Source organism: Odontomachus brunneus, unplaced genomic scaffold, assembly GCF_010583005.1.
Source record: "Odontomachus brunneus isolate Ranch 3 - 2012 unplaced genomic scaffold, Obru_v1 Obru_scaffold_068, whole genome shotgun sequence".
NCBI classification, from domain to species: Eukaryota; Metazoa; Arthropoda; class Insecta; order Hymenoptera; family Formicidae; genus Odontomachus; species Odontomachus brunneus.
Window position 1 is genome coordinate 946816 of NW_022639518.1, and position 23296 is coordinate 970111.

The window sequence follows — 23296 nt, forward strand, 5'->3', positions numbered from 1 at the left end:
ATACACTATTAAGTCGAATCCTGTGCGTTTATATAAATTTCACCGGATTTGATTTACGCGGTAGTCGCGCACGCGACTTTGCTCCTTTTTGTTTTTTTCCTCTTGGTCATTGTGGAATCTGACGCTCCCGTTTCCGCGAGATGTCGATGGTTTATTTGAGTCTAACGCGGTGATAGTCACTGGGCGCGCGTATCTTCGACAGTCGCTCGCGATGTCCGGTGTCCCGGTAGGCTTCCCGTGTAGGTGCCAACAGTCATCGCGAGTGTACCCGTTTTTCTTGCAGTGCAAGCAATGCTTATCCGCGGAGTTTATTCGAGTCCGCGTTTCGAGTTTCGGTAATGAGAACCAATTTGCATATCGGCTTGACCGACATTCGTATCCGGAGTGTCCTACTTTTCCGCATTTGGAGCAGTTGATGACTTTGTCATTTCTTGCGTATGTTAGCAGTTTTGTTCTTACGGGGGGTTTTACGTTTCCCTGTACCCGTTCTTCTGAGTTGGCGGCGGAAATCGCCTCATATAGAGTATTATAGTTTCGTGATCGTACGTTTTTATGTCATCACGTAATTCTATCTGATAATTTTAGAGAACCTGTGCTTGAATCGTTTCCAGTATTGTTCGTTTTTGGTCGTTTGTATGTTTTCGTTCGTCCACTAGCGTCTGATAAAGTTGCATCGCGAGTTTGTCAACGCGCGTGCCATATGCTTGTGCGCTCTCCCCTGTTTGTTGCTTTAGCGTATTGAAATCCAATTGTAAATGCGTTATACTCTTCTGCGTCGAATAGCAAGTTTCTAGTTCTCGTTTTAATTGTTCAAAGTTCTGGATATCACGGGTGTCAAAGTCGATCATAGCTTTTCCCTTTAATTTAGTACATAATATGGCTTCTAATAATGCGGGTTCATCCGCGGGATCTATATTATTTACGGCATAAGAGCTTGCGTTTAAAAATTCTTGTAGTTTATTTTGCGAGGAGCCGTCAAACTCTGGTATTAAATTTCTAGCTTCCTTGAGCTGTAAATAGTTATTCGTACGCGAGTATCGGTTTCGTACGTCGTTCGCTGTTCGTCCGTACGTAATGTCCATATTGACCGGTCTCGCGTTAGTGTGCCTGTCCATAGTAAGAACATTCATTTGCTCGGTTATGTGACAGATCTGATGCCGCATTTGATTAATTATTTCGAGTAGTAGCTCGTCGCGGCTGGGTCCGAGTAGTCTATCTGACTCGGCGGGGAGCGCGATGTCTCGTGCCTGTTCGTTAATTCGACGTGATTCGGGTCGCGAGGTTCCTAAACCGCACTCTGTTCGCATTCTTTCTATCTCTCTATCAATTTCGCCATTTCCGATGGCGTGCGTTTCCCGGCTGGGTGAGTTGCTCATTTTTAATCCGTAATTGGGTTCTGCCGGATCGAATACGGAACTATCATACGAGGTGAGTGAAAATTCGCCTCTATCAGACAAGTTACTTAAAGTGCTAGAAGAGGGCAACCGTGCGCGTCTCCTAGAACGCACGTTAATATTTTCGTCCGCGAGGAGTACCCGAGGTAGTAGACTATCGTCTAGCTCACCGAATTCAAATTCGCGGTCGACTGTTATAAATGCAGGCGGCTCGGTTACGTTGGGGTTTTCGTCTTGCTGTTCTACCATATGACGCCCGCTTTGTCGTATTAGTTGTCTGGCGTCGTCTATCAGACGGACCAGATCGTAATCGCCTAGTTCTTCCAATCGCCTTAGTGTTCTAGCCGCAGGCTCGCTGTGGAGCCAAGTTCGGTTCCTAATCGGTACGCGAGGGACGTTGCTCCCTTCCAATATTCACGTTTAAATAGGTGCACGCGGTTACAACTGGATAACAGTGGTTTTTCTGACTTACAGTACAATCGTGAAGCGCATGATGACTTTTGTCTCGTCGCAGTTTTCTGCAGCCTATCGTGTGTCGGGCGTTGTCCGAGGTTGACGTTGCTCAGCAAGGCTGTCTCTGCTCCTCGTAGTTCGCTACGTTGCACGATGGTCGAGGAAGGTCGGCTCAACAGCTGACGCTTTGTAGGGTCCGGTATCGCTTACGTCAGATGGTAACGGTCGTAGCTCCGACGGCCGTCCTCTATCCCGCAGTAGCGCTAGCTCTCTTTGGCTCCGGTTTCCCAGTGTTGTTGGTAGTATTTCCTTCTAGACGTTGGCTGGGTTTTTTAGGTTTGTCTCTATTTTGCCTTATGTTCCAAGTTTTTTTGTCTTGAAGAGCTTGTAATAACTTTTTGAGCTCTCTCGGCGTAGTGGCTTCTTCTCGGTTGTGTAATTTCTCGCCTTTTTTTGAGATAGCCGGTAGCGTTTTTCAGTAGATGTATCTCCGACGTCCACTAATTAGCTCCGATGGTTTCTCGTTTAAATTTTTCTTTTCTTGTCACTTACACCACCCTTTTCTTACCCGTAATTCACTTTTTGTTCACAGGTAGCACTCGGACCCGGCGGATCTCACCAAATCCCACGGCGCTGCCACCAAATTTGTCGTGCCCCGTGTTGCCGGGACGCGAAAGAGTTCGGAATCGGTGACGCGGGCGCGGCAGGGTGTGTGACAGTGGGTAGGAATGTAGTAAGAATTTGTAGCCGCTACAGTTAATATATAAAAAGCTTTATTTATAATCGTACTTGAACGTGTTTAATTATTACTCCCGAGTTCTTGTAGTAATGTGCAAACCGCGTGTCGGTTGCGTATGTCGCGGCGAGAGACCGAGGTGTTAAGTCTCACGCGGGCTTTTTTATAATATTGTTTAGTCTTGTCGGAGGGGGTGCCTGGCGACAAGAAGATTACCATATTTGGTGATAATTCGGTGCGTTTTGAATCGAGATCCGAAATGCGGAATGTGCAAGGTGGTGCTTAGCGCAGCACTTGCACATCCGCTTCCTTGTTGTAGCGCAATCGAAACGATTCCTCATGAAGTGTTTCGAAAGCGCTAATAATATTCGCGATTATAACAGGACTAAGGTGGACTAGCAGGCCCCTAATGGTCTAATGGGGCAACGAATTATCGTGAAACCATGGACAGTGGTAGCCGCTGACATAATGGGCCCGTTGCCGCGTAGCAAGGCCTGACACTCGTACTTTTCGGTGGTCCAAGACTTATTTACAAAATGGGTCGAGTGCCGTGCCTTGCGGAGCGCGAACGGAAAGCTCATTCGAGCTGCTCTCGAAGATCTCATCATATCGCGCTGGGAAACACCGAAGGTCCTACTGACAGATAACGGTACCGAATTTATCAATAGAACGATCAAGGATTTCGCGGGAGAGTATAAAATACATCACGCTACCGTTTCGCCATATCACCCACAGGCGAACCCGGTCGAGAGAGTGAATCGAATTCTCAAGACTATGATAATAGCATTCCTCGACCGCGATCATCGCAAGTGGGACGCGCATATCGCCGACTTCCGCTTCGCATATAATACCGCTCAACATTCGTTTCTCGGGACGTCTCCTGCGTTCCTTAATCTCGGGCGTGAGTTAGAGCCGTTGCACACATTGCGAAATAAACAAAGCGGCGAGGTTAGCATCGAGCAACAAGATCCCGCTCGATGGTCGGACCGAATGAAAATCGTATCGAAGCTACACGACTGGGTTAGCGAAAATTTAGAGAGAGCGTATCAGAGACAATCCACCTACTATAATTTGCGGAGGCGCCATGCTGAATATCGCGAGGGGGACCTGGTTCTGAAACGACAACATATTTTGTCATCGACGGCTCACAACACGGCCGCAAAACTGGTTCCGAAATTTCACGGGCTCTTCAAAATAACGAAGATGAGGTCGGCGGTCGTGTGTGAGCTCGCGCGACTAGACGGAAGTATAATCAGCAAAGTCCACGTGAAGAAAATAAAGCCTTACGTGAAGCTGACGACGGAATAACGCCAAATATCGTTGTCGAAATATTTTCGTTTTGTTGATGTTACCATTGCTACTTGGTGTCAAAAATTATCAGATATGTGGTGTTCGCATAGTCTATCTTGTGTTGTATCGTCGGTATAGTGAGCGTTGAAAATAGTCATTGCCTTGGTGTTGAGAGATACTGTTTGTCCATATTTGACGTATGTAATCGATGTCACCTTGTCATACTCAGAAGAAAGTGTCGAATATTTGTGTCGAAATCCAGTGTAGACTGAGTATCGAATAATATTGGATATTTGGTGTCGAAATCGTTCGGATTTAGTGTCGGAATTTATCGTAGCTATGGTGCCGATGAATATCGTTTTCGTTTTTTTTTTTTTGGTATTAGAACATTTAGCGTCTGTTTGGCGTCTCGAGGCAACGATACTTGATATCGAGGAATCTCGCTATGTTGGTGTCGAGACATTTGTCTTTAGTGTCGAGAGATATAGTATACCAGATGTCGGGAAGGCCAAAGGAGGAAACATCTCTGAAGGATGGAATTTTTTTTTTTGGTGCAGTCGAAACACCTACGACAGGATGTCCGAGACAGAAACGGAGAGACGCTGAACGAGGTTTAGGCGGCGGTACGAAGCCGTATTCTTGAGCATTCTACGAGAGCACCCAGATTTCTGGGAGAGGGCCCACGACCTATGGCAATTTGGAGGAGACCACGACCACCCGTGGTACGGTCGTCCGAGAGATCTCTCCTATGGTGGACGCGTCTACTCAGACGGAACGCCAAGTCGGGGGGAGAGCTCAGGTCCCAGACGGAGGGGTACTGAGACTTCCTGGATGACCTCATGGTGGCTGCCCGACAACAGGTGGGAACGGAGAGATCTGCGAAGAACCCGGCCGCCACGATGGCGAGTCAAGGAAGATCCCCCTCACGAGAGCAACCCCGCCACTCCGCCCGATCGACGTCCTGCTGCCGAGCCGAGGCATGCTGGGAACTGTGGGAGTAAAGGACATAAGTACTCCAGATGCCCCAGCTGCAATCGAAAGGCTTTTGCTATCGGTGTGGCGAGAAAGGCACCACGATCCGGGACTGTCCGCGGTGCCGGAGCGATAAGCGAGAGAGTGGCTCGTCAGCGGCCGGAAAGAGACGCCCCGAGAGGGAGTCACGCGGAGGCGTCTAGGACGGAGTCTCACGGCCAAGAGATTGGTGATGTTGGATTTTTTTTTATTTCGTTGATATCGATTTCCGTTTGCTAATTTTTTTCTCGCTCCATCTCGTTCCACCAAAGTTTTTTTTTGTTGTTTTGTAGTTTTTTTCTTCTCATCCCGACTCCCGTTCCGTTGCCGTTTTTCGGGTTACCGTTCTCGAGGAACTCGATAAGGCGTTGAAGTGAGTTCAGGGCGAAAAAATAAAGAGAAGATGCTTTGAAAAAGAATTTTAGAAGTATTTCTTCTTCCTGGTAATGACCCTCCAACATCCCGATCCCCTATTTCCCAGTCAAGGGGAAGGTTGATCAAGGGAGAAAAGCCACAAAAATATCGAGGAAGGAAGTCATACTCCTCATGCTCACTCCACGTGCGCGGAGCGCGACATCAGAAGGATGGAAAAAGATATGGTTAGGGAAACTCGCGAAAGTCAGACGAGTTCCAAATAAAGCGAGAGAGACGAGTGATTGGTCAATGCTATGACCCGGAGTCCACGACCTGCGGTCTTCCCCGAGGAGGGGGGAGTTGTGACATGGCGGCCTCGAGAAGCGCCCGTCACGAGAGGCGCGACTCCGCTCGAAACATTTTGCATGCGCTCCGCGTCTTGGGTCGCGAGTATCGGAAGCGAAGCCAGAAGGCATTAAAAACGATTGGAGAAAGTTTGTGAAATAGGACGTTAGAATAGTGGTCTAGTCCTCGCGTCCCTAAAACAGTGTGCCTCAAGCTTCCCGCGCTAACCCGGAGGAATAGAAGTCAGCAGGACGACGAGGGACACGAGGGACAGCCCTACGACATCGCTCTCGTCGACAGTCATAGGAAAAGGCACTCGGGTAAGGAACTTTAACTCTCGCTCTCTATAAGAAATTATTGTCGTCCCGATTTCGGTTTTTGCTCGCTGTGTTTGCTCTTACAGCTCGCTGCGTGACGCGTCGAGGAAGGACGCGAGAGGAAGGATTGCAAGGATTCGTGCCGAGATAGACGTCAAAGACGAATAGCTGACGACCAACGAGATAAACACGGAGCGGTCAGGTGTCGCGCGAACAACACGCTGAAACCAGTTACAACAACGTGAGAGAAAGAGAGAGAGAGTCAGCGAAAACGGGGAAAAAGCTCTCGATCCAGAAAAACGTATCGTTTTTTTTAACATAAACGTTTTTATAACATTTTTTAATGATTTATTTTTAATTGATTATTCGTTTGAAAGAATGATTTCAGTAAAAATTTTCAGTGTCTGTAACATTTTTAAAATATTTTACATTTGTTATTCGGTTGAGAAAATGATTTTCATAAATATTTTTCAAACATTTTTTTTAATACTTTTTAAATATTTATTTTACATTAATTATTTGTTTAAAATAATAATTTCGATAAACATTTTTTAAATGTTAAAAAATGTTTATTAAAAAATTATTATTATAAATAATAAATTAATGTTAAATAAATAAATAAATAATATATCAATGTTAAATAAATATTATAAAAACGTTTAAAAAATATTTTTTAAAAATCATTGTTCCAAATAAATATTAATGAAAAAATATATAATAAATATTATATAAATATTATTTTAATAATGACTTGGGAAAATGAATAATAAATTAAATAAAAACATTTTAGAAACTTTTTAAAGTTGGTTTCTGATTGGGTTGTTATGTTAGTATTATTCCATACTGATGTTTGGGAGATTAAAGATTAAAATTTTGTAACGATCTGACGGATAACGTTACGAACACAACGAGCGAACAGAAAAATCGAGAGTAAACACGCCGCCGAACAACCGAGGACATAATTTAAAACAACAGAAATAAGTATAAAAGTCGTAACTAAGATCCAGACGACACGCAGTTCTTCCGAGGCACTCAGCTAAAACAGCTCGTCTCTTCCAGCAGGGGAACTCTACAGAACTATCATCTTCTGCGGATATACAGCTCGATCCTCGACATCCTGGAAGACTCCCGTTTGGATACGCGAGAAGAGTCACTCCGCCGTCGGCTCACGGATGCGTGATGTCGACACTATTCCGCAATACCGCTCCTGGCGGATTCCCGTTCGCAGGTATGCGACGGAAACTCCACCGTCGGCACACGGATACGTAACGTCGACACTCATTCTCGATACTGCTTCGGCAGGAGTCCCAATCCGCGACAACGCGCCTGGGACTACATCGCTTAATTCAGATCTCGGCATCGCGTTAACGCGAGCGAGATCACTTCGTTATTGAGTCGCCGCCTGCAAACTCATTTCCGCATAGCCAAAGCACCGCTCCGCTGCAGCGCGGCTTCAACACAGGACCGAATTGATCCGCGACGCGGATCACACTGCCGTCGGCTTGCAAAGATGGGAGCGAACCTCCATATTACTAGGGATTAGTCCATTACCGTGGCGTACCGACGCGTCCGCACTTCCGTATACTTCGCATCCGCGATCTCCTGCGAACGAGCAGAACTCGTTCGTTAACCGAAGCGACCGAAGCCAAAGCAGGCTCTGCTCCGGCAGATGGACTGCTTACGCAGTCAACGTAGGTCTGCGCTTGCGATCATTGCGTCAACGATCTGCAAGAGCGATCGTTGCCTACGAGGCATCGTTATAAAGGCGATCTACTGCGTGCAGCTCCGCTGTAAGGCCGCCTGTACCGCACCGCAGCGTACAGCGGCGAATTAAATTCATTGTCAACCGGCATTTAAATCGACAAAAAGCTAAAACAGACGAACGCTTAAAGAAGCGACGCGACAACACAATCGCGCGTGTCCGGCGCACCGCGCGCGACACTGCGCGAGCCTATCGCCGACAAAAACCTCTGACAAGCATATATATCAAGCGACCAACAAACAACGTCGTCGACACTATATGTACAAGTTAATGTATAGCAACACCTAATTTTAAATAGACGACAAAGCGTACTACTATTCCACTGCTTGAACAATAATTACAGCCTCCTACGAACCCGAATCAACGAGCGTAATCCGAAACGTGACGCAAGGCGGTTACAATTTATATATAGGGTAAAGGTGTCTAATATGAAACAACTTTCTTTAAACACTTGTAATTTATTTAATTTGTAACCGTAATTCTCGTTTTTATATAAAACTTATGGAAAATACATTCAGACATTACCATCAAAAGTTAGTAATCAATAACAACTTTGTAATATATGAAATTTTTTATCAGAAGTGCCGATTTTGAAAAAGGGTTCCTAATATGAGACAAGAGGGTTTCCTTATATGAGATGGTATATCTTATATTTGAAAACTAAGAGAAGAAATAAAAAAAAGTTTTCTATATAAACGCTTTTACTATACAATAGTAGGAACATTGTAAATCACAGACTTCAGTCGTAATTACACATGGTAATTATATAATGTTTCGATGACTGTTTCTGATTCATTTTAAAAACAAAAATACTAAAATTAGGAGTCAATTACAAAATTATAATATCAAACTTATGTGCTTATTATAAAATGTCACTTAAATATAGGTTATCTTATATTAGGAATACCTTCGGTAGCGGGGAAACGACGAGCCGCGGGTAGCGGCGGCGAGGGAGGCCCTCCGCGAAGCGCGGGGGGCACTCAGGAAGGCCATCGCCAAGGCCAAGGCCCGAGCTTGAGATGAGCTCATCTCCGTCATAAACAGGGATCCGTCAGAAGTGCCCCTACCATATAGTTATGAAACAACTACGTTCGTAGGCGCCACCTCCGACGGAATCCCTGGACCTCGACTTCCTCGACAGAGTCGAGATAGTGGGGACCCTCTTTCCTAGAGACAACTATATTCCCCCTTATGTGGGCTTCCTTCCGGAGTAAGTCGAGGAAGAAGACAGGGTCACAGAGATGGAGATGGCTCGTGCCGTCAAGAGGTTCGGCGGCAGAGGCAAGGCGGGGGGCCCTGACGGCATTCCGGACCTCGTGTAGACCTTGGCGTGGCCGCTAATAAGGGGTCGACTCAGGTGCCTCTTCTCGAGCTGCCTAGGGATCGGGGTGTTTCCTAGTCCCTGGAAGAGGGCCAAACCGATCCTTCTCCGTAAGGAGGGCAAAGCGGAGAATAGGCCTTTCGTATATGGGCCGATTTGCCTATTGGACGAAGTGGGAAAATTGTTCGAGAGAATAACTCACTCCCGCCTAATGCACACATCTCTAATCACGTTACTATCACGACATCGAATCTTTCTGTAAAGTTTACTTTTTTCCCTGTTGAAAAAGACCAGGAATCCATATGGAAAATCCATACAGAATCCATATGAGAATCCACATAGTTTCCCCTGGTAATTTGGGTAAAAAATCCATAGAAAACTATATGGACCTCGTCCGGCATCTGTCCCGAAGTAGTCCCACGTTCCATCCGGAGCAATACAGCTTCAAAGGGAGAAGATCGATAGTGGACGCAATCCTACGCGTCCGCTTCCTCTCTGGAGCCAAGTCATGTTGAGTCAAGGGGGGGGGGAGTCATATTGATGATATCGTTAGATATCACCAATGCCTTCAACTCCCTCCCGTGGGGCCGGATAGAGGGCCTGGCGTAGTATCGAGTTCCTCTCTATCTGGTCCACATAGTGAGGGACTACTTCAGAAACAGGCAACTGGAGTTCCGCAACAAGGCGAAACTCCAGTGCGGAAGGGCGGTCTAGCGCGGTGTTCCGCAAGGGTCAGTTTTGGGACCTCTACTATGAAACATCGCGTACGACCAAATTCTCGGTGCAACCCTCCTCCCCCCGGCTGCACCGCCGTCTGGTACGCAGACGACACGCTGGTGCTGGACGAGAAAAGACCTGGGGCGAAGCCCTGGTCCTCGGGCAGTTCGCGGCGGACCATGTGGTGTGCTCCGTAGAGAGGATGGGCCTCAAGGTGACCCCCCAAAAGACTGACGTCATGTTTATGCATGACAGGTCTAGGGGAGATCCACCGAGGGTCCAGATCTGGATTAGAGATACTCTCGTGAGGATGAGTCCTGAGCTCAAATACTTGGAACTTACTTGAATGACATTTGGGGGTTCCAGCGACACTTTAAGATCCTGGCCCCCAAGTTGAGCAGACGCATTAGATTGGCGAACGCATTAGATGGCCTCCTGCCCAATCTCGGCGGTCCCAAGAGAAAAGCGCGGCTATATGCCAACTATATGGGTCACCCGTTTGGGCGGGGGAGATGACGGCGACCCAGCGCATCAAGTCGCTGGTCAACCAGTCCCAGCGCTTTATCGCCGTACGTTTCGCCCATGCCTATAGGACTACGTCGCATATAGTCGCCACGGCCCTGGCGGGTCTTCCCCCGTTGGAGCTCCTGGCCTCGATGTACTCCGAAGTACATCGCAGGACCAAAGAGTTACGGGAGAGAGAAAACATAGGAAACGTCGCCAGAGCCATCGCGCAGATGCGTAGAGTGGCCCTCTTTCAAAGATGGCAAATTCACCTGGAGGAAGCGACGGAAAACTCGGGTCGTCGACGCCATCCGACCCTGCTTACAGGAATAGATAGGCAGAGCCAAGGGAGAGTTATCCTTCCGTACCACGCAGGTACTCACTGGGCATGGCTGCTTCGGTGAGTACCTGCAAAAAATAGGAAAGGAGCACACCACTCGCTGCTACCACTGCAATGCCGCAGCGAACTCGGCGCAGCACACCCTGGAGCAGTATCCCTCCTGGGTGGAGCAGCGCCAAGCCCTGATAGGTGTGATGGGAGCGGACCCTCTCCCCCGGTCCTCATCAGGGCCATGTTAGGGGAAAAAGAGGTTGGTCCGCCGTCACCTACTTCTGCAACGACGTGATGTCGCAGAAGGAAGAGAAGAGGCACCGAAGAGGCGAGACAGAGGAGGATGTGAGAAGGAGGAGAAAGATGAAAAGAGCGTTCACCCTTCCCGCGCACAAGCGCGGTATAGAAGGGAGGCGCGTCGGACCCACTGCTCACGGTTTCGACCCCAACGCGCCGGGCAACCTCGCGGCAGCCACTGGGGCGTATAACTAGCAGCAAAACCCGCGAGGTGCACCGGCAAGGCGCCGAACAGGGGAGCCAACCGCGGCAGCCAACAGGCGGCGGCGACATCAGCCCCCCAACGCTATACAGGAAACGCGTCGGAGGAGAGCGGCCGCGCAACAGAGATCGCCTCCTTTAGGTTGGGCGTCCTGACCCTAGAGGGGGAAGAAAGAAGGCGTATAGAAGCCCCCTTCACTTCCCCGCTAAATTCGGTTAGGACGACAACGGGGGACGGAGCTTAAGCGGGGAACTCGACCCCGTCCTAACCTATCCCAAAGCCAGGGAGAGGGCGCGGCGAGACGGGATGTCCCACGTCTCGCCACAATAAGGCATAGAATCGGCCGGAGAAACAAATGCCCTGGCCCAGAAGGTCCGACGGAGGGCCAAGAACACCCCGGAAGAAATGCGAAAGCGGTTCCCGGGGTGTTCTCATTATGGCCGCGAGGATGGAATCAGCAGGAGTTTTAGTGGGTATGCCTTTTCCTGCGCGGAGGAGAGTCCCATATAACCCGCGATCCTTCCCCGAGAGTCGCGGGTATGCGTAACGTATTTCCTCTGCCTTAACAAAAAAAAAGGAATACTTCCTGTATCTCATATAACGAACTTCACACTTTGTGGTTTTACGATCTCTAAATTAACATCTATTTCTAAATAACACTAAAAAGAGAGAGAGAGAGAAAGAGAGAGAGAGATCATTCTCAATTAAGAAATTCAATATGTCTCATATTTTCCCATTAATACGATCTTACGATATCACTATATGCAGCATTTATTGCCAAATATTTATTTATTATACAATTAACAAAGTTTAAAGACTCGCCTCAAACTTTTCAACATACAATTTCACAAAATTTTTTTTGCAACAACTACACGCATGATTAAATAATGAATTTTCCACTAAATAGTATTTACTCCAAGAGCAATGAATTTATGGTGGAACCAACATATAGCGTTTATTAGTCTAGAAACTTCGCTATCTCATATTAGGAGCTTATCTTATTATAGACGAACTTACCCTATACATATATATTTGTTTATCTATGTAATGAAAATGTAATCTATGTAATGTAAATACTTCTATTACAATAAATATGAATATTTTTACTAAAATAATTATAGCACTTTTTTAAATTTTTAATTATTAAAAGTAAAAAATTAGTAAAAGTTTACGTTAGGGGAGCCACCTCCGATGACCTTGATCTCGACATATGTTATAGAAGTCATCCTCCTGAATAACCTCTTCCAAAAGATTTTAGGCGTCGCTCGTTGTTTGCTAAAAAGATATTAACGAAAAAATTTGCATAAAATGAATATAATTTTTGAACACCGTATATACAAACGAATCATCGAACTTGTTTGAAGGAGCGCGCGTGTAGGCGAGCAGCGCGCGCGCGCGCGCGCGCGTGTGTGTGTGTGTAAGTACATGCGTACGACTGACACCTTCCTAGCTTACAAAATCGATGTATTTGTATATATCGGGTCCAAAAATGTACATTCCATTTATGGAATTTCTTTTCTTAGTAACTTTTTAACAAATAATGAGCGACGCTCAAAAATCTTTTGAATGTTACTCAAGAGAGTGTCCTTGATAATATATGTAACAGACAAGGTCATCGGAAGTGGCTTCCCTAATGTAAACTTTTACCCAACTTGCAGAAACGTTGAATGTTACTCAAGTAATCATTTCCAAGCATTTAAAAACCATGGGAAAGGTATATAAAGAAGGAAGATGGGTGCAGATGGGAATATGAATTGAAAGAAAGAGATATTGAAAGGCGAAAAACCATCTCCAAAATGCTGCTTGCCAACAGAAGAAAAAGAAAGGGATTTTTGCATCGAATTGTGACTGGCGATGAAAAGTGGATCTATTTCGATAACCTCAGACGCCGAAAAATCATTTGCGACCGAAGCCAACCATCGACATCGATACCAAAACGTAATATTCATGGGAAGAAGGCCATGATCTGTATTTAGTGGGACCAAGGGTGTTGTATTAGGGTGGTCCTTATTTACTCTTTGTCAAAATTTTTTTTTGAATTTTTTTCCGCGGCACCTTCCAAAAAGTTTTCATTTGACAAAAAAGAAATATCTGCCAAACTTTTGCTCGATCGGATAACAAGAACCCATGCCCCCGGATCGTTAAACATTAAAATACCTTTGTATTAAGTTGTCTGCGTTATCAATATGGTTTTTAAAGCGTGTTTTCCACAAAAATAGAGGACTTTTCTTTTTTTTCTACATTGTTTGAGATCTTATAGTCTTATTTCCACAATTAGATAAATTATAGATGACTAAAAAATAAAAATAAATAGTTATAGTATTTATTGTTTGAGCTACAATAAATCATGTATGAACTACAAAAGTTGCAATATTATATTTGGAGGACAATATAAATGTAAAACATACCTTTCATATAATACCTTTCATATTTTTATTAATAAAGGAATTTTTTAAATTAAATATTACATAATAATTAATAATCTCGTGGCTCCTAATTTTATGCTAAGAGGGGACAATAGATGTACAGTCTGTTTGATAAAAGCGCGTACGGCAAAACTTAATAAATAATTTATTAAAATAACTTGGAATAAAATACACACATTATACTTGATTAGAGAACTGTGATGTTTTATTAATAATTTGTTCAGTCGCCTTAATAATTGCCTGGCATCTCCGAGGCATACTTTCAACTAATTTTATAGCATATTCTTAAAGTAAAGATCTCCATATCAATTGAATTTGTCGTACTAATTCCTTGACCGATCAAATTTTCTTTCCACGAAGTTTAAACTTCATCAAGGACCAAACGTTTTCGATAGGATTTGTATCCGGTGACTGTGACGGCCAATCCAGTAATTCAACGTTATTTTCTTATTTCCACGCGGTACAAAGCCGACTTTGATGTTTAGGATCATTGTCCTCTTGTAGTATCCATTTTTCGTTTTTCCTTATAAACCATTTTTAGCAGTTTTTGAATAGATAGTAATAAAGCCTTCTCATAAATTTTGACCATTTTGCTAGCATTTAAGTGGTTTGTGAAGATATGCAAGGTGCCAATCCTTGCGTAGAGTCACGTTTCGGTAAGTCATCGACATTTTTCACCTCTAAGTAGCGATTTACAAATGCTTCTGACTTTTTCATGTACTTAGCAGCCGCTTCCCTTATAGAAATATCATACTAAGAATCATTGATAATTACTTATTATCCAGTATTTTTAATACTGAAAATAAGTAATTATCAATGATTCTTAGTATAATATTTCTATAAGGGTTGGCGTGACATTTTTGGTCCTTTCGGATGTGTACAAAGAAATATGGCTTCGCGATGTATATTTGGCACTCATGGCGAAATATATATTTTTATCACGAAAATCGAATAACAACTAAAGTTTTATCAACAAAGCATTTTAGGCGAAAAGTGAATTTTCCGGCTCCTGTTTGAATTTTCCCTCTACCCGTTTATATGTAAAAGTTTTGCCGGACACGCTCTTATCAAACAAACTGTATAATACCTAAGCTGCGGATTTGTAACGTTTCCCATTGTCTGAACGCATCAAACAATATAAAGAAATGGCATTCTTTCGGTAAAATGTCTGTTTCTTTCTAACGAAGCCTACTTTATTCCCGCCACAAGACCACGATAAGGGAATAAAACAGCCTTTGTTAGAGAAAGACAGACTTTTTACCGAAAGAATGCTATTTCTTTGTATTGTTTGACGTGTATAGACAATGGGAAAACCCGCGGTCTAGGTATTATACATCTATGGTCCCCTCCCAGTATAAGATTACGAGCCACGAGGTTATTAATTATTATGTAATATTTAATTTAAAGAATTTTTTTATTAATAATAACATAAAAGGTATCATGTTTTACACTTATATTGTCCTCCAAACATACTATTTATAGTCACTTTATAGCAACTTTTATAGTTTTTTTATAGTCCATACATGATTTGTTGTAGTTTAAACAATAAATGTAAAAACTATTTATTTTTATTTTCTAGTCATAAACAATTTATCTAATTGTTTAAATGAAACTATAAGATCTCTAACGATGTAGAAAGAAAACAGGAAAGTTCTCTAGAGCGATTTTTGTGAAGAACACGCTTTAGAAAGCCTATTGATAACGTAGACAGCTTAATATAAGAATATTCCATGTTTAACGACTCGGGGGCACGGGTTCTCGTTATCCGATCGAGCAAAAGTTTGGCAGAGATTTCTTTTTTGTCAAATGGAAACTTTTTGGAGGGTGCCGTAGAAAAAATTTGAAAGTCGAAAAATAAGGACCACCCTAGTGTGATATATTATGAGATACCTGATCAAATAGTCACAGGGGATTTCTAACAACAACAAATAATCCGTTCGAACCGAGCATTGCGCGAAAAATGACCAGAATATGAGACAGCATAAAGTGATCTTGCTTCATGACAACGCTCGACCTCACGTCACTAAGGCTGTCCAAGGAAACATTGGAAGCACTTCGCTGGAAAGTGCTACTCCATGCGGCTTATTCACCAGGCTGTGCCCCTTCCGACTATCACTTGTTTCGGTTGATGGCACACGCACTTGCAGAGGAACACTTTAACTCTTAAGAAAGCATCGAAAAATGGGTCTCAAACTGGATAGCCTCTAAAGATAAGTCGTTCTTTCGCCGTTGGATCCGCTTATTACTAGAAAGATGGGAAAAAGCCATATCTAACAATGACCAATACTTTGATTGATGTATTTTTTTCATTTGTTTCATGGCATCTTATATTTTTCTGAAATTGTCGCAAACGCTTAATATTATTCAAATTACCCCGCTGTACTCTATGGATGGTATTAGTATTAAATGCTCGACAATTTTTGTCCATACAAAAACTTAAAAATTTTGCGAAAGTAACGAGTAGAGGAAGGTGAAGTAAAAAAATTTGACATTTAAAAAAAATGAAATACGCCGTTGCAAAATGTATGAAATATTGTAGAACTTTTGTAGGAAACATTTTTTCATATATCTTTTTTCCTCATATCTTAGGAATTATTCAATAAAAATGAAAAGGTTAATTTTTTTCAAGGGACTGTTTTAACCCCTGAACCTCGAGATAAGCCGATATAAAAAATATGGGTCTCTTACTTTTTGATGCTCTACAATATATCCAAAGCACATCAAAATCGGTGAGGGAGCTCTGTCATGTCCCTTGTTAGCGTTACCCAGAAAATTAATTTCAGGGGGGACTGCAGCCCCCTAAGCTCTCCTCCCGGCTATGCTACTGACGTTCTCACTCACTCATAATTAGAGTATATAATTTACTGTGCGTGCATAAGTTACCTAATTAGAAAACCATTACCGAAGTTATTAAAGGAAATGCTAAGTAGTACTGCAGAAAAAGATTTTGGAACTTTTGCTTTGGCTGTCAAAGCAAAACTTAACTCAAATAAATTTTGAGTTAAATGTATCATAATGGAAATTATTAATATGATTAACGAGAAAATGTATAACTAAGCTTCATTTGTTACAGTGGAAATTTAAATAATGTTTTTGAAAGTATAATTATACTTGTCAATAATACCTGAGTATGTCCACCCCAAGCAGCAGCTCTAAGTGCAGTCCAACCATCGCAATCCGCATGATCCGCTCTTGCGCCAGCAATTAAAAGGACACGTACCACATCTGCATAACCATGTCTAGCAGCTAAATTTAATGGCGTTTGTCCATGTCGGTCAGACGTTTCTAATTTTGCCTATATAAATGATAAATTCGCTAAGAAACTGTTATAATAATATTATCAAATGAAATGATATTTATGATAAAAAATATACAATTGATAACCCTTACAGAAAAGTATTAATTAATTACTAAAGAAACAGTAATAATTAAACATTTTTCAGTGAATATTTAGTGAAATAATATATATGGTACATTTTCTATTAAATTTCCACTAATTTATATAATAACCTATTAAAATAACCTATTAGAATGAAATAATCTAATGCTTGATTATTTTGTTTAAATAATAAATTTAATATTTCACATTTTGCGTCGCTATGTGGTTTCGACCTTGTCATTCATCCTTGTCGAGCGGTCATTCATCCTTTCTCATTGCGTTATCCGCTGTTTAACCTGAATAATTGAAGTAAAACTCAGACCCTGGTAAAAAAAATTTATAGAGAACGATAGAATAAAAATAACCATTTTCTATCGTTTTGAATATAGATTTTGGTTCATGAGTTTACAAAATGTGAATAGTATTCTATCGTATACATTAGAATACAATAGATAGTGATAAATTTATATCTTTAGTTTCCTATAGAATATAAAATCGGGTATAATTAGATAAAGTACGATAGGATTCTGAACTTGCGAGTGTGAACAATATAACTTAAAGAGAACGATTCAAATTGGTAGAGCTATCATTTTTAATCTTTTCTTTAAGCTCGCAAGTTCAGATATAAATTCTATCATATTTTACCTTATCATATTATACCCAATTTTGTATTCTATAGGAAACTAACGATAGAAATTTTATCACTATCTATTGTATACGATAGAATACTATTCACATTTTATAAATTTACGAACCAAAATCCATATTCAAAACGATAGAAAATGATTATTTTTATTCAATTGTTCTCTATAAAGTTTTTACCTGGGTAGTGCTAATGAGCTGTGACAATACTTTATTGAATTATGATTATAATATGTTCTTGTATCGTTCAAACAACATCTAATGACATATTTATTGACAAATGTACAAACGTTATAATCGCAATTATTATAATCGTGAATATTATTAGCATTGCCGAAACGCTTCATGAAGAACCGTTTCGACCGCGCTACAGCAAGGCAGTGGATGTGCAAGTGCTGCGCTAAGCACCACCTTGTATATTCCGCCCCTCGGACTTTGAGCCGGAATGCACCGGACTATCATCAAATTTAGCAATTTTCTTGTTGCCAAGGCACTCTTTCCGATAAGACTAAGCAATATTATAAAAGAGCGGAGAAGACCGCCGACAACAGAATTACTACTCCGGTCTCTCGCCCGCGACGTACGTATCCGTCGCGCATTACTATAAGAATTCGGGAGTTTATAATAAAACAAATCAGTACAGGTTATAATAAAAGCCTTTTTATATAAAAACGTGGCTACATTCTTTTCTCACGAATCATTCCCACCGCTACACACCCTGCCGCGCTCGCAATATCGATCTCAAACTCTCTCTCTCGCGCCCCAGCAACAAGGGGCTCGACACAATGACAATCAAAATGCGACTGACTGTTATAATATACTATATCAGCAAACCCCATTAACGATATGATTACCTTTAGGAAAAAAAACTTTCAGAAAGTTATAGTTTTTGACAGTTACTATACAAATATTTACAGTTACTGTTGACGTTCGAAAATACTGTGCAATCATTTTTATGAATTGTCGGTACAATTATTGCCACTTATCAGTAACTGTCAGCGTTTGATAGTTTTCTAAATTTACTAGAAAATGACAACATTCAGAAGTACTATTGGTCTACAGTAGTTTGCCGGAGATATAAAGTTATTATAATTTTAAAAAGTCCTTTCTCTGATAATTACTATTAATGTACAATCGTTCACAGTATTGTTTAAATTAATTTTGGCAAACAGTTTGTGACAGTAACGACTCCACAAATACTCTTCACAACAATCGCACAACAAAACTGAAATGAACAATATGGATAAGTTGTAAAAGACATAAATTACATGTACAGCTGATATATTACAGATGTATTCTGTAGTTAGCCCTAACAAGTATTTTGACAGTTTTGTTGATGTTTCTTTGAAACTATGCGATTTTAACAGTTTCCCTTACAGAAAATATTACTGACAATAGTAAATAGATCAGCAATAAATTTTTACTGCTCAGTTTTATTATTCGTACTCATAATAATTTTTACTGACATATTTATCATAGCCAGTAATACTTTTTGTAAAGGGCCCTTACAGCATCGAACATTGCAGTAAGATTATGGGTAGGTTACAAGCTTACATATTTTAATGAGTATGTTACTGCAATCTGCCATTAAGCTTACAAGAAAACCTTATATTATAATATTACCAAAATTAATATAATCTTTAATATTTCAGCAAATTCACGTGTACTTATTTCACTTTTTGTATATCCTGAAAATATTATGCAATATATAAAAAATTTGTTTATTAAAAATATAAATATAACAAAATTAAGTTAAAATATTATTAATGAAATTAACTCTAGGTATTCACTGCTTCAAATGCTTTGAAATATCGTAAAGATTAATATTCATCCTTCAGTCAGCGCTCTAAAGCGTTCAACACCTAGATAAATATATTTTACACAAATATTTTATACATATACATTTGACTTTTCTTTTATTATATGAAACATTTGGACTAAATAATTTATTTTTATAATTGTATTAAATAATATTATAAAAAAAGTTAAAATTACTGCTTCGCGGCTGCATATGAAGACAATAAGAAACACCAAATATCAGTTGAAGAAATAGCGCAGCAGCTAAGGTGATAGACTAGAAACCTGGAGGTATCTGCAGTTCTCGAGTTCGCGTCCGACTAGTACTGAGTAAATTTTATTGTGTGAAATAGTGAGAAAACAATTAAAAGACCTAAATTTCATTTAAAATTAACATAATTTACATTCTTTACATAACAATAATGAATAATTTCATAACTTTTAGATAAAATTTTCCGTTTCTTTGCACATATAGAATACATGTGAATAGAATAGTATAGAATAGCCAAAAATAAATCTTAAAAAAGTCTTCACAATTTTGTAAAAAAATCACGAAATTATAAAAATTCGTTACTTTTATGTAACCATTACGGTAACGAATTATTTTTTCAATGGATAACGAGTAATAGTAATAAATTACTTTTATTAACGAGAAACAGTAACGTATTACTCGTTACTCTAGCTTGCGCTATTCCTCCTTATCTCACCTCTGTGAAGTTAGCTCCCACTTTTAATAAAAAATTTTCTTTTTACATAAAATTACGCCAAATCGTTTGTAGAAATATGTAGTGAAAGACTTTTCGTTTGCAGTAAAAAAATAAAAAAGTTACGGGGGGTGACCCCCCGCATGGGTTCCCACCTTGTCGTTGGTGGTGGGGCTGTGGCTGCGGTCGGGGCATCCGCTCAGGGATGTTTTCCGGCCGCAGTCATCTAAGAGGAACCCCCCAAGCCAAGGTGTTAGCAACCGTGCTGAGGGCTGCGTGGCACAGGGGGAGCTGTGTCATGAACGGTGCCTCCCGGATACCGGGCGACCTCCGGGAGTACGCTACCGAGCCCCGGGCAATCGCGGCTCTGCCCGGGTGAGATTGCGCGACCGCGGTACTCGTGGGAACAAGTATGGACACAGGTACAAACAAAAGCAAAAAAATAGATAACCTTCTCCAGGGGTTGGCTTCTTTAGGAAGTGAACCTAGAGAAGGAGAAAACGACGCGGCACCGAGTACCGATGCTCGGTCCGATTCCGCGGCAAGGAAACTCGCAGAGCCACGCCCGAAAATGAGTGGGGCTGCGAGAAGAAAGCTGAAGAGACAGCGGGCGAGGGAGAGGGCTGAAGAGACCTCTGAATCGGATGCTGCCTTTGGAGGCGTAACAGAAGCTCGGGGGGAGGCGGGTCCATCAGGGACGCAAAAGCGCCCCAGACCGGATCTCGCGACTCCCAGCCCTTCAGAAAAACGCCTGAACAAGAAGCCCAAAGTCAGTGACCAAGGGTCCTTTGCACAGGCGACTAAAGGAATAATCAGGGTGGCACTCATTATTGAGGGTTACCCTGAAAACAAGATCAAACTCGGGGAAATAGCCATTATTAAAAAACTGATCAGGGAAAGGATCCTGGGACTTCCAAGAGGCACCAGGGCTCCCCTCTTTACCGGAGTTTGGGAGAGAGACGGGGCAATCATTTGCGGTTGCGCCGATGTAGAATCCGCGGACTGGCTGAAAAGCCTATCCTCGGAGTTAAAACTAGGGGAGAATGAGCTACGTGTGCTGCCGCTTTGAGGAGCTTCCGAAGCGCCACAGGCTGGTAGTACACCTGGAGGAGCCGGATTTGGATGTCAAGGAGGCGTTAGAACTCCTTGACAGACAAAACGGAGGACTGGCAGCCAGCGAGTGGGTTGTCGTCAGGGGGAGCGAGAGCAGGGACGCCGAAAGCGCCCACTTCGCTGTTCTTGTCGGCGACTCCTCTCTGAAGGCCCTAAAGGACTGCGGAATGAAACTCTTCTGCGGGATGGGCCGGGCAACTGTAAGGTTGACTGGCAAGGAACGCGGAAGGGAGGTGGAAAACGCTGGAACGAAAGAGTCTGCATAGAAAAGACAGGTCTCAAAGTTCCAGTGGTGCAGATTAACTTGCATCACAGCAAAGGCACCTCAGCGATTTTAGCTAGGGGCTGTGATGCAGACAGCAATAGCACTTGTACAAGAACCATGGCTCTTGAACAACGCTATAAAAGGCCTGAGCGGTAGTGGCAAGATTATCTCGTCCACCACTCAGGGAAAAATAAGGCCATGTATAGTGACAAAAGGTCTAAATGCAATCTTTGTGCCGCAGTTCAGTAATGGAGACATCACGGTGATACAAGTGAGGCTTAATCTGGACGAAGGGACCCACGGGGATGTATTGATGGGGTCAGTCTACATGCCCTATGACGCCAAAGACCTTCCACCACAGAGGGAAGTCAAGGAGCTGATGAAATATGCGGAGGAGAGAGGGCTGGAAGTACTCCTGGGTTGCGATGCAAACTCCCACCATGTGGGATGGGAGAGCACGGGCATCAACCCGAGAGGAAAAAGTCTACATGAATTCGTCATGGACAGCAAGCTAATCATTCTAAACAGAGGAACGGAATCCACCTTCATGGACTACAGAAGACGTGAGGTTATAGACCTAACCCTGTGTACGAGGGGAGTGGCTGACCTGGTGAGAGACTGGAGGGTCTCAAACGAACCTTCGGGGTCGGATCATAGGCAGCTATGTTTTGCGCTCGAGCACAGGGAAAAGGGGAAATGGGGTCGCAACCCCAGAGGCACAAACTGGACGAGCTACAGGAAGGACCTTGGCACCATTCTGAAAAAAGCCCCGTCCAGATTTAAGACAAAACAGGATCTAAAAGTGGCGTCGCAGTTTGTCAGCGACGCTATCATAGAGGCCTATGAAGTAAACTGCCCACTAAGGCGGAAACAAGTCTCAACCAAGATCCCATGGTGGAATAATGAGCTTATTAAGCTCAGGGTTGAGACAAGAAGGCTTTTCAATAGAGCAAGAAAGTCAAAAGCGGAAACTGATTGGGAAGCTTTCAGGAGCTCCCAACGACGCTATAGCAAAGAAATCACAATGTCAAAGAGGAGGAGCTGGAGGGAGTTCTGCGGGAGCGTTGAAAGTTCTCCGGAGATATCCAGACTCAACAAAATCCTCAGCAAAAACAATTCACCTCAACTGGGATGTCTTAAGCTCCCAGATAGAAGATACACTAAATCAACGGAGGAGACACTGAGACACTTGATGTCCACTTACTTTCCGGAATTCAGAGAGGATGTCACGATTCGGGGCAACAGAGACGAGGATCAATCAAGAGAACCTCGTGTGACCAAAGCATGATCCCTCGCGGCCAGAATCGTACAACCGAGCGGGGTCAAATGGGCAATAGAAACCTTTGAGCCTTATAAGGTACCGGGACCGGACGGCATTTACCCGGCACTCTTAAGGGAGGGACTGGAGGTGCTGACAGGTCCACTAACAAAAGTACTCAGGGCTAGTATAGCCCTGAGATATGTACCACAAACCTGGAGGGAGACGAGGGTAGTCTTTATCCCTAAACCAGGCAGAAACGGTCATATCTTGGCCAAGGATTACAGGCCGATCAGCCTTACATCATTCATTTTGAAAACAGTGGAGAGGCTGGTAGACAGATACCTGAAGACAGAACCCTTGGTCTCTTGCCCACTGACCACAACTCAATACGCTTGTAGGGAGGGCAGGTCGACCGAGACTGCCCTACATCACCTTGTGAGCGGAGTGGAGGGACAGCTGGAAGCCAAGGGCTACGCCATAAGAGTCTTTATAGACATAGAGAGAGCTTTTGATAGCACCTCTAACAAGTCTATCAAAGAGGCAATGTACAGAAACAAGATCCCAGAGGCGATCGTGGACTGGACACAAAGCATGCTAACGGGCAGAAGTCTAACCGTAAGCCTGGGTGAAAATTCAGTTGGGGGGAGTCCGGCTGGGGGCTGCCCGCAGGGGGGC

The 23296-nt window shown here is 42.9% G+C and overlaps 1 protein-coding gene across 9 annotated transcripts in view; it reads right to left on the reverse strand.

Annotated features, from left to right (window-relative positions):
- The window catches only part of LOC116846727 (ankyrin repeat domain-containing protein 50), a 692623-nt gene that overhangs the window by 413462 nt on the left and 255865 nt on the right, over window positions 1-23296 (reverse strand). For 8 of the 9 annotated variants that reach the window (XM_032820946.1, XM_032820942.1, XM_032820941.1 and 5 more), the window contains one exon: window positions 16585-16755. The exons of the other annotated variant lie outside the window; for it this stretch is intronic. In XM_032820946.1, coding sequence (XP_032676837.1) covers window positions 16585-16755 — 171 coding nt within the window. The remainder of the gene's footprint in view (window positions 1-16584; window positions 16756-23296) is intronic. 9 annotated transcript variants of the gene reach the window in all.